General features: G+C 34.2%; 1 protein-coding gene across 2 annotated transcripts in view; it reads left to right on the top strand.

Moving 5' to 3' along the window:
* Positions 1–16,241, top strand: part of SLC30A9 (solute carrier family 30 member 9) — a 104,092-nt gene extending 87,851 nt beyond the window's left edge. For both annotated transcript variants that reach the window (XM_004448737.5, XM_012529834.3), the window contains 3 exons: positions 1,708–1,837; positions 5,218–5,331; positions 12,864–16,241. In XM_004448737.5, coding sequence (XP_004448794.1) covers positions 1,708–1,837; positions 5,218–5,331; positions 12,864–12,908 — 289 coding nt within the window. In that variant the 3' untranslated portion in view covers positions 12,909–16,241. The remainder of the gene's footprint in view (positions 1–1,707; positions 1,838–5,217; positions 5,332–12,863) is intronic.
* Positions 16,242–16,760: the final 519 nt, after the last annotated feature.

Raw genomic sequence — 16,760 nt, 5'->3', positions numbered from 1 at the left:
AGTTACCTACTGCTGTATGACAAATTATCCCCAAAATTTTTAGTGGCCTAAAATCACTTGTTATCTCACAGTTTCTGTGTTCAGAAATTTGGGCATGACTTAATGAGGTCCTTCCTCTACTTCAGGGTCTCTCAAAAGCTGCAATCAGGGTGTTTTCTGGGTTTTAGTCATTTCCTGGGGAAGGATCTCTTCCAAATTAATTCACGTGGTGGTTGACAGCATTCATTTCCTTGCTGTTCGGGACTTTCCAACATGGCAGCTTGGCTTAAAGCATGCAAGCTGAGAAGGCAGTAGTGAATCAGTGTGAACAAGACGGAAGGAAGTCATGGTTTTTGGAAATAGCGTCCCATCACTTTTGCCATATTCTTTTGGTTAGAAACAATTCAGTGAATATAGCCTGAACTCAAAGGGGATTACACAAGATCATTGATAAAACAGGTGGGAATCATTGGGAGCCATGTCAGAAGCTACCTTCCACAGATAGTTTCTGTCTGCAGTTAAGTTATGTATGAGAACTCAAAGGAAAACTATATTTGGATATATGCATTAGCTGCTACTTAAGTATTAGCCAAATAGTGAAATCTATTAATATTTTCTGAGGACTAAGATAGATAAATGTTTTTTTTAAATAAAGAAATTATATCATGTCTTACCAGTCTGGACAAGTTTTTTTTTTTTAAGTTGACCCTATGACTTTATGAATATTAAGTCATCAATTCTTATTTTCACTCTAGATAGGTGATAAATACATCTTTTTAATTTATGTGGATAAAGAATTGTGGGATCAGTATTTAGTTTACTTGCTTAAGATCACTCAGAAATTATAGTCATTTAAGAGAACTTGGAGTCTTACTTTGTTTTTCTAGTAGATCTCTGTAAACCCTGGGATTCAGAGTGTTTTGTTATGTTTTATAGATCCTGTAAAGAAAACATGTTATAGCAATCACTGTACAAACAAAAGAATTTCTCAATACTTTTCTAGGGAAGGTTGATTTTTGACAGGTAGGACAGGAGGGATGAAAAGCTGGGGTATCTGCTTTCCTTTCTGGTTAGTTGTGTGGTATAATGGAAAGATCATTTGGCTTGAAGGTCAGTTTTATCTTCTGTAAAATAAAGATGCCAACCTATCTGCTTTATGAAAAACAGTCATTAAATACTTATTGGTACCATATTAAGTGTTTTATGTATGTATTACTTCATTATTCCCTGCATCTGTCCCATGATGTACTTATTAACCCTATTCTTACAGTCAAGAGTACTTCACAGAGTTGCATGAAGAGTTTTAAAGAAGTCATTGACTATATGCGATTAATAGAGTCTCAAGTAGTAGTATCATAAAAAATTTTTTTGGTAATTTTTATTTAGGAAATTGTTAAGTAGATGAATGAGAAAAGAAAAGATTTATGAGATAAAATATATTAGAAAAGTGATATAGAGTTACTGTTTTAATGTACAAACTTTATAACTCATAAAGTAGTATTTAATTACGTCTATATATGTGCATGGTATTATGCAAAAAAACTAAATGGACATTGAAACTTTGAAAATGGTAGGCCCCACTTAATGATGAATACTCTTAAGTTATCTTGGTCCTTTTGCATCCCTGGTGAAAAAAACAAAAATTCTAGGCTTTGTGCCATTCATACATGTGTGTGTGCATATATATGGGTGTGGATGTAAATTTACGTGCACTGTTACTAATTGCAGGGCAATTCATGATGTTAAAGCTACAGATCTGGGATTAGGTAAAGTGAGATTTAAGGCAGAAGTAGATTTTGATGGACGAGTTGTAACGAGATCATATTTGGAAAAACAAGATTTTGACCAGATGTTACAAGTAAGTTTATGCATTTTTGTTTACCTTCAGTCAAGGGTTAGGAAAATTACTATAAAAATAAAGGAAGCCCTCCCCCCTTTTTTAGTGAGCATGTATTTATTGTATTTTTTTGAAGATATGTAGATCACAAAAAATGTTACAGTAAAAAAATATAAGAGGTTCCCACATACTCCACCCCCCACCCGACCTCCTACTCCTCCCACATCAATAACCTCTTTCATTGCTGTGGCACATTCATTGCATTTGGTGAATACATTTTGGAGGACTGCTGCACCGCATGAATAATATAGTTTACATTGTAGTTTACACTCTACCCCAGTCTGTTCAGTGGGTTATGGCAAGATATATAATGTCTAGCATCTGTCTCTGCAATATCATTTAGGACAACTCCAACAACAACTCAGCAACTACAGTGGCCATTTTCTCTACATCAGTGCTACAGCATTGGACTTCTACAAGTCTTAAAGTCATTTCAGCGCTCAACTTCTTAGAGTTGCAAAAATTTGATGAGACCTTTTATTTATTACTATAGGATGGGTTGGAAGAGAGAGCAGAAGAGCATTTATCACTAAGTGCTTGTTATATGCCAGGCAGTTTATGTATGTTATCTCATTTACTCTTAACAACCCTGTGAGGCAAAGAAGTAATATTCTCATTTTTACAAATGGGCAAATTGAGACATAGATCAAGTAACTTCCTCAAGTTGCAAAACCATAAATATGGAGACAGATTTTAATTTAGACACGTGAATCCAGAGCTCATGATTTTTTTTTTTCCTGGATCATATAATAAGTGTAACCCATGATTTTTAATTTATGAATAGTTTAAAAGCCTACCACTTACCTTTGTCAAATCTTAGCATTTTGTTATTCTATATTTGCTTACTATCTCTTTTAAAAAAATAAGTGATTAGAAAAACAGTTGATGCCTCCGTGTTCTCCTTCAAGTCCATTGTCCTCCCTTGATCCCTAGAATTAACCGTCTATCCTGAATTGGGTACTTACCATTTCCATTCAGATTTTTTTACTTTTTTAGGCTAATACATAATATTTTCTAAAAAATTATTTATTTTAATAAGTCAATTTTGTTGTTATAATACATATTAATGCATATAATTCATCCAAAGTGTACCATCAGTGGCATTTGACATAATCAATAGTTGTGCATTCATCACTTCAATCATTATGAGAGCATTTTTATTTTTTAATAATAAAAATTAAAAAACAGACAAAACAAGGAAATTATTCACCTCTCAATCTCTGTTTCCTCTGATGGCATAGCTGCTATTTCTAGCTATTTTTGGCACAGTTGTTTATTTATTAAGCAGTTTTATTGAGATATATTCACATACTATGCAATCTACTTAAAGTATATAATCAGTGACTTTTAGTATAATCAGTGTTGTACATTCATTATCACAAAATATTTTAGAATTATAATAGCACTTTGAAGGTTTACAGATTGATATAAATGGTGTCATATTGTATACCATATGCATTACTCTGTAATTTGCTTTCCTATTTTTACTTAGCACATTTTGAGAGTCCTCCATGTGAATACATGTACCTCTAGTTTACTTTAATTACTTTATGATACTGTATCCTGTGAATATGCTGCAATTTATTTACCCAGTTTCCAGTTGATAGACATTTATTTTATTTCCAATAAGCTATTAGAAGTAGTTCCAAAATGGCATTCTCATACATGTTCCCTGGATCACATGTGCCAGCATTTTTTTAGGCCAGCATAGCTAGATATAAAATAGGTGGGACATTAGGTTTGCATATCTTCATCTTCCCTTGAAACTGCCATATTCTTCAAGTATGCCAATTTAACTTTCACTGTCAGTGTAACAAAGTTCTTACTGCTTCACGTTCTTACTGAATTACATATTGACAGAAATTCTTAGTTTTTTTCAATATGGCAATATGTGTGAAATAGTATTTTACTGTTTTAACTTTCATTTTCCTGATTAGAAGTAAGTTAAGCTTTGAAGTTCATTGAATTTTGTATTTTTCTCTACATTGCTCCTTTTTTAAATTAAAAAAAAATTTTTTTAATTTATTTATCTTCCACCCCCTTGTTGTTTGTGCTCACTGTCTTTTCTTTTGTATCTATTCGCTGTGTGCTGTCTGTGCCTGCTTGTCTCTTCTCGTCTTCTCTTAAGGAAGCACTGAGATGGGGGAGAGAGGCAATCTCTTGAGTCACCTCAGCTCCCTGGTTTGTTGTGTCTCTCATTGTCTCTCCTCTTTGTTTCTTTTGTTGCACTAGCTCGCTGTGTGGTCCACCTCACCACGCAGGCCAGCTTGCCTTTATCAGGAGGGCCCAGGAAACAAACCTGGGACCTCTATGTGGTAGGTGGGAGCCCAGTTGCTTGAGCCACATCTGCTTCCCACATCGCTCCTTTTTACTTTTGTTTTTTTTTTTTTTTACATTAATTTGTATTTTTCTTACCAATTTCTGGGCATTTATTTTTTTATGCTGGATACTAATCCTTTGTCAGTTGTATCTGTGCATTTATCTTTTCCTAGTTCGTGACTAACCTTTTCACTTTATTGTTTTATGGAAGATTTAATGTGGTTTTTCATTTTCATGTGGTCAAATAAGTAATCTTTCCCTGTATGCTTTTTATTACCTTGCTTAAGAAATCCTTCCTTTTATCAGTGTCACAAAAATTTTCTCATTTTTCATTAAAAAGTTTTAAAGTTTGTTTTACCACTCTTAGTGGTTTAATCCACCTGGAATTATTTGTGGTCATCTGAGTCAGGGATTCACTATATTTTTTTCCTTATAGAAAAAAATTGGCCCCATTTACTGAATAATTGATTCTTTCACTGCTCTTTTTGTAATGTAATTTCAGTTTCACATTGTACTTGGTTTTTCTCAAACAATTATTTTGAAAATATGTGGTCATTGCCTGGGCTTAAAAGTTTTTATTTTTCATTGAACTTAATGGTGTTTGTTTTAAATTTTGGGCTTTTAAAAAAAAGTAATCTTTTCAATAAAATTATACTGCTAACATCTAGCTTAAAATGTACCACTATGGAAGCAGATGTGGCTCAGTGGTTGATGCCTATATGTAGGAGGTCCTGGGTTAGATACCTGGTACCTCCAAAAAAATACTACTGTGGGAGGAATGGGGAGGGGTGGGGAGTGGGGTATATGGGAACCTCATATTTTTTAATGTAACATTTTGTGTGATCTATGTGTCTTTAAAATAAAAAGCTAATAAAATATTCTCTACAAAAAAAATAAAATAAAATCATGAGGAAACAAAAAAATGTACCACTCTGAGTTTTTAAAATTTTATTTTGGAGCAAAGAAGTACCCTCCAAAAGTTATTTTGTTTTCCTGCTTTCATTTTCTTTATTTTTTTATAGGAAATTCAAGAAGTAAAAACTCCTGAAGAACTAGAGACCTTTATGCTTAAACATGGAGAAAATATTATTGATACTTTAGGAGCTGAAGTAGATAGACTTGAGAAGGAACTGAAGGTAAGGTATAATAATAATGTAAAGATAATGTCAACTATGGTTGAATACTTATTTTGCATGAGACATTATGCTGTTTGTATACTCTGATTTTCTCAATAGCTTAATGATAAATGGGTATTCATAGCATTTTTATGGGTGAGAAAACAATTGTTTTAGAGAAATTGGATAGTTTGTCCAAGAAAGTAGGGGGGTTGGGATTTGAATATGGATTATTCAATTCCAGATTCTGTACTTTTAACCACTATTCTGTACTGCCTGTTTAATTTCTAAAATACTCAAAGGCTTTTTAAATTTTTACATTTATAAGAAACATTTTGAAAATTTCTAGAGAAGGTTAAAGGGAAACTTTAGGCTCTGGTTAAAAGTTAGAAAAAATAGAATGTGACCATGGCATATATCTTGCCTTTAGTCCATCTGACATTGTATTTTATACTTTCTGTTTGTTTCTATTCATCTGGAGAACATTATGATTTTTTTTTTTTGTAATTTTACCTGCTCAGGGTGCCTGTATAAGGATACTAGCTACTAGTGTAGTTTGGAACTATTTGCCTTGATATGTGCAAAGGTGTCGTAAGTTGTACCCACCATTGCTTTAACATCAACAGAGGAAATGTCAGGACGATGAAAAAGGCAAATAACATGTTAGTGTTATTATGTAAATAGTTTTGACATTGGAGACCCCCTCGGAAGGTTTCAGAGATGCCAGCGATCTGTAGACCATACTTTGGTAAACACTGCTCTAGATAAAGAGTAAGATGATGTTTATTTTGTGCAGGGTAATATGTGAATGAATAAAATTACCTCTTCCATTCTATCTGCTTTTATTTCCCTGGCAAAGAAAATAATGGACTGTTGGTTTTTTTCCCCCTCATTATGAAACTGAAATGAGATCGTGTGTTTGACAATGTTTGGAAAACTGTAAAATGCTATTCAAATGTAAAATAATAGACTTTTAAACTAAATCTTTGTTTGCTTTATCCTTTAACAGAAACATTAAGTCATAAACCAGATTTAAGGACAGTTTACAAATTAGTCTTCTCAAATTTATTTGCTTTTATCACAATCAGATAAGCTTACTTTTGTTTAACTTTATGCTTTAATTAGAAACTATTAATATCCACTAATAAATTTAACTATCTCTTGAGTGTTTTTGAAATTGTGTAACTCAAACCAGAAAGCCAAGTTTAACTCGCACTTACATGTAGAAACATCTCTAGCTGAGGTAATTAAAGCATGTTTAATCTTAAGTCAAAGAAAAGTTCTTCATTGTTGAGGTATCTATCTATAAGGGGATGCATGAATACGTTTCTTTCTTGTCATGTAAATAAAATGATTTCCTTTTAAAAACTAAAATTTTGTACACTAGCATAAACCCTCATTTTTAGTATTTAAGCATAGTTGCCTTCTAAGCTTAATCATAAGTGATTTCAAAGATACTTGAGTTACTATGGAAAGTCACACACATTTGGAAAATTCTGCACCAGTATAGCCATCTCTCTTGAATAATGCCATTGATCTCAATATTAAAATAGGTGATATTTTTCGCTTAAAATTCTGTAACTACATTGTTGTATATAGAGATATTAAAAATAATAGACACTAAATCATAAAGTCCATCTATCTTACAACTATCTTGTTTTTGTTTTGAAGTTATTTCAACTGTTAGCTTTAAATTATTTTTTTTCTGCATATTTAAGTCTGTTGCTATACCCTTCTATTTCTTCATGATGTTTTCTGTGTTTGGAGGGAAGTAATTCATTGGAAATAAATTGAGTGGGAAGCTGCTGTAGCAATTGCAAATTTCAAATAAGAAATGCTCCCATTAAATGACCTGCCCTTTATCTTTTCCTTCCATAATGGCCTTCTCCAGTAGCATTTTCTTAACTTGCTTCTGCAGTATTGCAAAATAACTTTCCGAATTTAGTTTTCATCTCCCTATACTATAGGTCTTGGAATAAAGTCTGTCTCTGGGTTATGAAATGGACCAATCCAAACTGACCAATGTCTGGAATATAGTAGTTTAACAAGTATTTGTTCAATAAATGAGAGTTTTAAGTTAGACACCAATTATGGATTTTCAGTGTTTAACAAATAATAGATTCACTTTCTGCTATACACATGATACCTTGTTAGGTACTAAACATTGACTTTTAAGGACATATTAATCCTGTTTTATTCATTTATTCATTCAGCAAGCATATATTGTGCATGTGCTTTGATTTGGACATAAAATATTTAGGAATTTGATTTTGTCCCTGTGAAAACTTGATTAGAAAAAAACCCAGAGTGAATTAGCTTTTTAGGTTATTTTCCCTGAGATAAAGGTGTATAGGGTATGGGTTTTTTTGTTCGGTGGTTCTGTTTTGTTTTTTGTTTTTTTTTTTTTTTCAGGAGATACTGGGGATTGAACCCAGGACCTCATATATGGGGAGAAGACGGTCAACCGCTGAGCTCCATCTGCTCCCAGTGAGAGTTGGGTTTTTTGTTTGTTTGTTTTTAGGAGGGACTGGAGATTGAATCCAGGACCTCATATATGGGAATCAGGCACTCAAGCACTTAAGCTACATTTTTTTTCCCCCTTCTTCTATGTTTTTTTATGTTGTGCTTTTAGGTAGAAATAATGTGAAACTTCCTGCAAACAGTTAAAAATGTTCAATTTTATCAAATAGGAGAGGGTTGATTGAAGTGGGAGGACAAAATTTTGTTTGATTTCTGTTTGGGGAAATATTTTTTTATTGCATATTGATTTCAAGGAGTTTTAGATACAGGGAATAGTTTCATATAAAGAAGACATAGAGAACAAAAGGTTTCAGTTTTAGGGGTCCGTTGCCTCTCTCACATTAGGACCCAAGAGGAAAGTATTCCCGGTTATATTTGAAAAACACTAGTTATAAGAAAAATCCCAATGTATATTCAATAGAATATTCTAGCTGGGACTAGAATACACCAGTATTTTACCAGATTTTGTTTTTATAACTCAGTTCTTTTAATATGAATAACATGCTGTGGCAGTTTGAAATTATTTATGAATTCCAAAAAGAGAGATTATGTTTGTAAACTGGTCTTTTCCTATGGGCATGATACCTTTGATTGTATTAGATTCAGCTGAGATGTCTTTGATTAAATTATGTTAAGATTAGGGCTTTGCAGTGAGAGAGAGGTAGACTCAGTTGTGTTTCCCTACACATGACTCTTCTGCCCCTTCTATTAGAACCTATTGTTAGTACTAGAGTTGATAGGAGTATGTCCAAGAGACTTAAGTCTTTGGACTGTTCATTTGCTGATTGGGCCCTGAATCTCAACAGAGTTGCAATATCTACTCTCAAGTTCATTGGACTCACCCAGGACAACTAACAAGGAGATGATGATGGACAATGACCATCCCAAGGAACAGAGAGAGTCTGCAACTGCAAGCAAGAGAGTCCCATCCATCTGCCCCATAGGGTCTAAGACCCCTCTCACTTGGAAGTGGAATGGGCATCACCATCCCAGAATCCTCAGGATTGGGAAATAAACAATGGACTACAGTAGATTTACTCTTAATTCTATTATAGACTTACTGTGATTCTAGCAATGGAAGAAGTAATATCATTGATGCGGAGGCAGTGGCCTCTGGAGGAAGGGAGAGGGAAAAATAGGTGTAATATGGGCATTTTTGGGACTTGTGAATCGTTCTGAATGACATTGCTAAGACAGATACAGGCCATAGTATATCTTGTCATAATTTGCAAAATTGTGCAGGAGAGAGTGTAAACGACAGTGTAAACTATAGCCCAAGCTTAGTGGCAGTGCTCCAAAATGAGTTCATCAATTCTAATAAATGTACCACACTAATGAAGATTATTGTTAATTTGGGAAAGCGTGGGAGGGATAGGGAGTGGGGCATATGGGAATCCCCTATATTTTTTATGTAACATTTATATGGTCTGAGTATCTTTTTTTAAGAACATATATATTTTTTAAAAAATAATTAGGGCTTTGATTCAATCACATCAGTAGGGTATAACTCAGTTTAAGTCCCTGCCCCTTGGTGGGCTATATAAATGGTGATTCGTTCAAGAAGACGCACAGAAGGCATAGGAAGAAAGAAAATTCCAAAGACACTGCAAGGGAGAGAACTTTGATCCTTTAGCCCTGGGAAGAGAGATGAGCCATTTATCTGATAGTTTGCAGCTGAAGAGAACAGAGCAACTGAGTTGAGGAAGCCCAGAAAGAAACAAATCCTATGCCATCGTACAGCTGAGATCAGAAGAAGCTGGGCCCATGGAGCCTCAAGAAGAAGGAAGGAAGGAGAGACCAGGCCCACCATCTTACTTCAACACATGGCAACTGACTTGGGTGAGAAAGCACCTCTTATTCTACCTTGAGTTGGACTCTTTAGGGCCTTGTAAATGTAGGCTTTTACCCCAAAGAAGTACTCTCTATAAAAGCCAACAGATTTTTGGTACTTTGCATGAGCACCCCTTTGGCTGACGAATACACATGCACATATTCCCTGGACATTATTTTTTAAACTAGGTGTTATTAATCTTGGTCGAGTATCACAATAACTTAGAGGGACTTTCCCCCCCTTTTCATTACAGTTTTGTCAAAGTAATAAAATTTATAAAGTCAAACAGAATGGAAAACCTTAAAACATCGGTAACTACCTGCCTTATCCTTCCTTTTTCCTTAGTTCTACTTCTCAGAGATAACCATTTTTAATAATTTCAGTTCTTTTGTTTTACTACCTTATTTCTCCACAAAATGCTTGTAGTGTTCTTCCTGATTCAATTCTTTTATACTAATCCTTTCTATCTTCCATTCCCACAATATCTTTATATTATATTTTATTATACTTTTAATTTCCCAATAAGCAGCCGGGGCAAGGGGCAGCTTTACTTTCCTTTATAGTTACAGAGTATTGTTTGTAATCGCCTGCTTACTTACCATATCGTCTTACTAGACTTAAGTCTATTGAAGGCAAGTACTATTAGTTTCCTATTAATTGTTTTATACTTTAGTCCCTGGCACAAACTGTAGACATTTAATAATAATTTTTGTTATTGTATTGAAGTTCCTTAAGCTAGCATTTATTTTTCACAGCCTGGATTCTGCCTGTCTTTCCAACCTCATCACTAATCCTACCCTTTTTGCAACTTCTGTGCTAGCCAAACCATACCATTGCACACTCTGGGCTTTTGAATTTGCTAATGCTGTTTTCTTCTTACTGGATCCCCTTTATCATCTCTGTAAAACTCATCACATTCAAGCCTGGCTTAGATACTATATCTTCAGTGAAGCTTTCCTGGATCCCATGAGCAAAACCAACAGTGCTTTCATTTTTGTTCCCAGTATTATTATTTAGTATATTATAGTAGTGAGAAGCCTAGGGTCTGGAGTCAGACCTGGAATCCTTCCTACCTCAATCACTTACTAGTTGTGTGACTTCGGGCAAGTTAGTTTATATCTCAAAACTTCAGTTTTCCTGTTTATAACACAAAATGTTTAATAAAACAGTGTTTTTGTTTATTATTATTATTATAATAAAAATAATGAAAATGCTCTAATGCTGAGGTGATGAATGCGCCACTATGTTGTCATTACACCAAATACCATTGATTGTACACTTTGAATGAATTGTATGTTTCATTAATATGTTTCAATGGAACTGATTTGTTAAAACAATAGTAATTGTTCATTAATTGAACATTTGCATAATGTTGGCACTAGTGTGTATCATGCAACAGCTAAAAATTGGGCAAATTTCTACATACTAATAAAAATATTCAAGATACACTTGAAAGTTTAAAAAGTTATATAACTTTCATAATTTAATTTTTCAAGTACCAGGAATATAATCTATATCAGTAATATATATGGTTTTTTTTTGTTTTGTTTTGTTTCTCTCCCCTTCCCCTCCCCCACCCCCAGTTGTCTGTTCTTTGTGTCTATTTGCTGCGTGTTCTTTGTCCGCTTCTGTTGTTGTCAGCGGCATGGGAATCTGTGTTTCTTTTTGTTGCGTCATCTTGCTGTGTCAGTTCTCCGTGTGTGCGGTGCCGTTCCTGGGCAGGCTGAACTTTTTTTTCTTTCGTGCTGGGCGGCTCTCCTTATGGGGTGCACTCCTTGTGCATGGGGCTCCCCTACGCCAGGGACACCCACCCCTGTGTGCCATGGCACTCCTTGCGTGCATCAGCACTGCGCGTGGGCCAGCTCCACACGGATCAAGGAGGCCCAGGGTTTGAAACGCGGACCTCCCATGTGGTAGACAGATGCCCTAACCACTGGGCCAAGTTTGCTTCCCATATTTGTATTTTTTTAATGCGTGGAAATACACCTATGTTTACAGTAGGTGCCTAAAGTAACAAAGAGGTTATGAACTTGGATGTAGGGCTAATTTCACTTTATATTCATTCTTCTGCATTTTTCTTTAAACCAGCTTGTGTTAATGTATTATCTGTATTATATAATATCAGGGCAGGTTGGACCAAGAAGGTCCATGTCCAGAAATCTGGCTAGGCTAATGGAGAGAGTGTCAGACAGATAATGACAATCTAATCTGGAAGATCAGGACAAGGTGGCAAAAAGTGGGGTGTTGACCAGGACACTGAAGAGAATTCTTATTCCAGGAGAAAAGTCTAAAATTATTGATAAACTTGGTCCAGAGTTCTGCAGGTGCAACTTTGATAGTTTCATTTGGGCTGAGAATCTCTTCAATTCTGATGAAGAAACAGCAAGATAATCCCAGTACATCATACTCTTCTCACCTTTGAAGAGATACAGAGCATCGTGGACGTGCTCTACTGAGTTATAGTCTGATCCGTGTATGCTAAAAAGTACTCTTCTTTATTCTCACTCCAGATGGACAAGTCTCCTTCCTCCTTTATATTTTATTGTTGCCATCATCATCATTGTTACTTTGGTATTTTGGGTCAGGTCCTGTGACAGAGTAATCAACTTCCTTTTGACTTCAGGCAGTAGGACAATCATAATCAGATCTCCTCTTCTCAGATCTCTCTTAAGGTCAGGTTGTATTGGTTAGAGTCTGGGAAAATGTCCAAATCAAGACATCATCAAAGCGGTGCTTTCTTCCTGAAGACTGGCTGCTGGAGATCCTTTGACTCCTCTGGCATGTGACAAGGCACATGATGGTGTCTGCTGGTCTCTCCCTTCTCTTCCAGGTTTAATTGCTTTTGACATCTTGCGCCTGTGGCTTTCTTTCAGGAACAGAGTCTTATTTAACACTTGTAGCTCCGCTTTCTAGCATAGTGCCTGGCCCAAGACAATAGATTGTTATTGAACATGTGAACAAACTCAGGGAGGTAGGACCACTTAAACTGTACTATTTTTAATGCATATTAGTCTATTTGTCTATGGGTTTTTTATTTTTTTTTTCTTATGAAATTATCTCTTTAGTGTGCTAGAAAAGGGAACAGTTTGATCAAAATGTTTTCCTTGTCTTTGGTTACAGATCACTTTAGTGATCAAAGGAATAAAAACAACAAAAGATTTTATTTTGCTGTGAATTATATGATGGTGATTTTTCTTTCCAGGAACGAAATCCTGAAGTTCGACACGTGGACTTGGAAATACTGTAAATTTGATGGAATGAATCACCTTGGTGGGAGCCCTGGAAACAGTCATCAAGTCACTCTACAAAGCCACAATGTTACTCCCTTACCTCCTTTCCCACATGGAAGAAGTCAGCACCATTCACAGCCTTTTTTTTTTTTTTTAAAGTACAGAGGAGATATTTTATGTAAAGGGAATTTCAACAGGCCATAGAACTAAAGCTGCTGCTTCTAAAAAACACACTATAAGTTGAATCAGTTTGGAAATCATGTTTTTATGTTTCAATAGAGAACATTTTAGTTGCTTAAATTGTTCGTAATTTCTCACTTCAGCCTGTCAGGTATATTATTCCTTGCAATCATGTTTCGTTTTTCACATTGGTGAAAAATAAGTGGCATCCATAGGATTATGAATTTTAATGTTATCACTGAAGACTTCACTCCATCAAAACCTGTGAATCTTGAATACTCTGGCTAAATCTAGATGTGTGGTTTTGAAGAGTCACTCCATTTCAGTGTTTGTCTTTTCTTACAGAGTATGGGAACTATTTCTATGTGCCTAGTGATTTTGATCTGAGCACTAAGAAAAGAACACTCCTAATCTAGTTATCTGGAACTGTTCATTACAGAATTTGCTTAGTTACTGAATTCAGTGAAGTCATTTCACAATATTCTTTTAGGTCATGGTAGTTACCCTTTTGTAATATTTCTTCCTTTATTTCCCTTTTTGGTTTAATTTTTCAAATGTTAGGAATTAAAAAATACCCCTAGACATTTCCATGAGGCCATTGGAATGACTGCATTTTGTTTTGTTTTTTGTCTTTCTTTTAAAACTGGCTTCAGTGCCATAATATACATTTACTAGGAGATGATGCATTTATAAGTATTTTAACATTGTGTAAAATGGACTAGAAATATTTATAATTTTACAGACAGGAAAAATACAGCATTGTATTTTTAATTTATTTAAAAGGTGTTTCTTATCTAAACTCTGGGATGGTTTTTACTTTAAAGTGATACTGAGAGAGAGGTAAAAATCTCTTATACTGAAACTTGTGGCTGTGATTTTGCATAATATCAGAGTCAATAGTATGCCTGTGACGTGAGTTTCTTAAATTTACTGAATGGTCATGTACCATTATATAATGGCTAAAACATAATATTTAAGTAAGTTGCTTTCAAATGACCTTAGAGTATCAAGATAAAAAATCATGTAGTTCAGTAACTGGAAATTTAGAAAAGCCAGTTGTGGCTCTTTTCACCAAAATAACTTGTATGCACTTGCAAATGTTCAGGTAGTAGTGAGTATTGTTCATACAAGAGTGGTGGCCAGCTGATCTCTTTACTAGATAAGTGAGTTCTTAACATGATGACCTAACTACTCATATGCAGTCAGTATCTTAAAGCTTAATTAGATTGAAGTTTATGAATTACAACAATTTGTAATACTGAAAGCAAAAAAATAAGCATTTGATTAAATTATTTGTAATGGTAATTTTTGATCCAGAAATATCATTTACCAGGAAATTGTGAGAATTTATACATTGGTGTACATTTTTTTTAACCATCACAAAGCATTTGCATGTTGTATGTTTTAAGTGAAATATCATTCCAGTTTTATTTTTAAAATACAAAATTGTACATGATATATATATAGACACATATACATATATATATGTACATGTATAATTTGAATCAAATTCCTCATCCCTATTTTTTTTTTAATGTTGCTTTTTACCCATTATAATTCATTCTGTGCTTTCTATCTTTCTCCTTCTCCTTTTTCCCACCTGCCATTTATTGTCCCATATCATTGCTGACTGGGAAGGTATGATTATATCAGTTTTTTTCTAGTAAATTACTCTGAAAAAATCCATAGCTGGACAAGAATATTTAACTAATTTTTTAAAAAAAGAATTTCAAAGTTGATGTGCAGAAGGTGTTGCAAAATGGTAGGGTTTTTTTGTTGTTACTTTTTTTGAGGACTCCCTAAAAGAGAATATTTCTTAGAGGTTCATAATCAGATTTTATTAATAGTTAGTTGAGATCATATCCATTTTTAAATAAATGTAGGTTTGTGTTACTGTCTTCTCTTTCCAGTTCATTTCTGCACTGATATTTTAAAGTTTGTTTAAGCAAAGTTTGACATGAAGTGCCACATTATCTAGGAACTTTCTGTGGAATTAGGAAATGTGTGTCATCAGTAGTTCATGTGTTTTTTCCCTTTTAAATAGAGTTAAATTTGAATTTGAAAACAAGGAATTTGGGCCTCTTTCTTTAAAAATAAGATGATATCCATCTTTTTATGTTTCTTTTTCTTTTTTCTTTTTTCCTTTTCCCCCATATTTGTAACATCTTGCTCTGATCCATAGGATTTGAATATTTCAGCATATAGATCTTAATATCTTCAAGTAAAGTGTATTCTCTGTAGAAGAATAATTGGAAAAGTATGCTGGATAGTCAAGGGTATATTGCTCCTATTTGGCCTAACTAAAATTTGGATGTTATCAAAGGTGAGGTATGCCTGTTCATACCTTTGACTGAGAATGGAGTTGTATAATCAGCTATAAGTAGTGGGCTCAAACTATCTAAGTTGGCACATTTCTTTTGCCTGGCAGTGGGCAGATGAGGGGTGGAAACCTATTTTAACTGGACCATCATGGCCAGCAATAGTATCCAATTCCAAAGAGGGAACATACACTAGGAAACTTGTGAGAAAGGATAAGATTGGAAAATATTCAAAAACTAACTTAATCCTTGCATACTTCCCCTCTGCCCCACTCTTCTCCCTCAAATCACCCAAAATAATAAATGGCATAAGACTTGAGTTTTTGGTATATGATTGCCAGTGTTACCTTAATTGACTCATAATTTGGATAATGATTTTTGCTAAAATTATGTACCATGTATGGCCGGAGTTTTAAATATGATAACTTTTTGAGGAACTGCAGACAACCGCAGACATTTGGAATTTGTATTATCTTTCTTAGATTACATTTGTCAAGCTTTGGCAACATATCTTTTGATTATGATGACCCCCAAATGCCAAACTGTCAGAAGTCAGTGAAGCAAAGAATTGAAGGTAAAATGTTGATTCAAAGATTGTCTCCCCTAAATCCTTCATCCCTATCTCTGAAATGAAACTTTGGAAGGCATTTATATAAGAGGTTGGTCTGGCAGCCTTTATTTTTTGCATTTAAGTTTGCTTACATCACTAGACTTGGTTTTATGAAAAAAGAAAATTCTTATTTCTATTACATTGTATTTCATCTGTCTGATTTTGCTGGTAGATTAAGGGTCTGGGTCCCATAGGATGCTTTTTTCCCTTAATAAATGTCATATGTAAATAAGAGCAGCTCACTTACTAGTTTGGAATTTTTTCCTGATTAATGTTTGTTGCTTCTTTACCTCATGTGCTGAGAACTAAACTGTGTAATCTGGTACATTTACCTTAAAAATTCTGCCTATATTTTTTAACAGAATTTGTTAGTCATCGAGTATACTTGTCAGTTTGTAAGGTTTCCCTTACAAATTTTATAATCAGTTTACAGTATAAAAGGAACTATTATTAATATACCATTAGGATATCATGTATTTACTAAAACACAAATCCAAAATGTTATATCCCTTAGTGATATACATTATTATTCCATTCTGACACAACTAGATTACCTAGACATTCTGATTAGGTTTTTATTTTTTTAATTTTTTTTAGATATGCCAATATGTAATATGTTTACAGAAAAATTATGAAACAAAAACATCAAAAGCTATAACCTAGAGCTAGACTGCACTGGAATTCAAGTTTGAATTCTATACTAATGCCATAGGAATTCCAGTTGTATTTTCTTTTTCAAGAGAAACTAAACCGAAGTAATT

This window comes from Dasypus novemcinctus, chromosome 1, assembly GCF_030445035.2.
Source record: "Dasypus novemcinctus isolate mDasNov1 chromosome 1, mDasNov1.1.hap2, whole genome shotgun sequence".
Lineage (NCBI taxonomy): Eukaryota > Metazoa > Chordata > Mammalia > Cingulata > Dasypodidae > Dasypus > Dasypus novemcinctus.
This window is presented reverse-complemented; position numbering and strand designations above follow the sequence as displayed.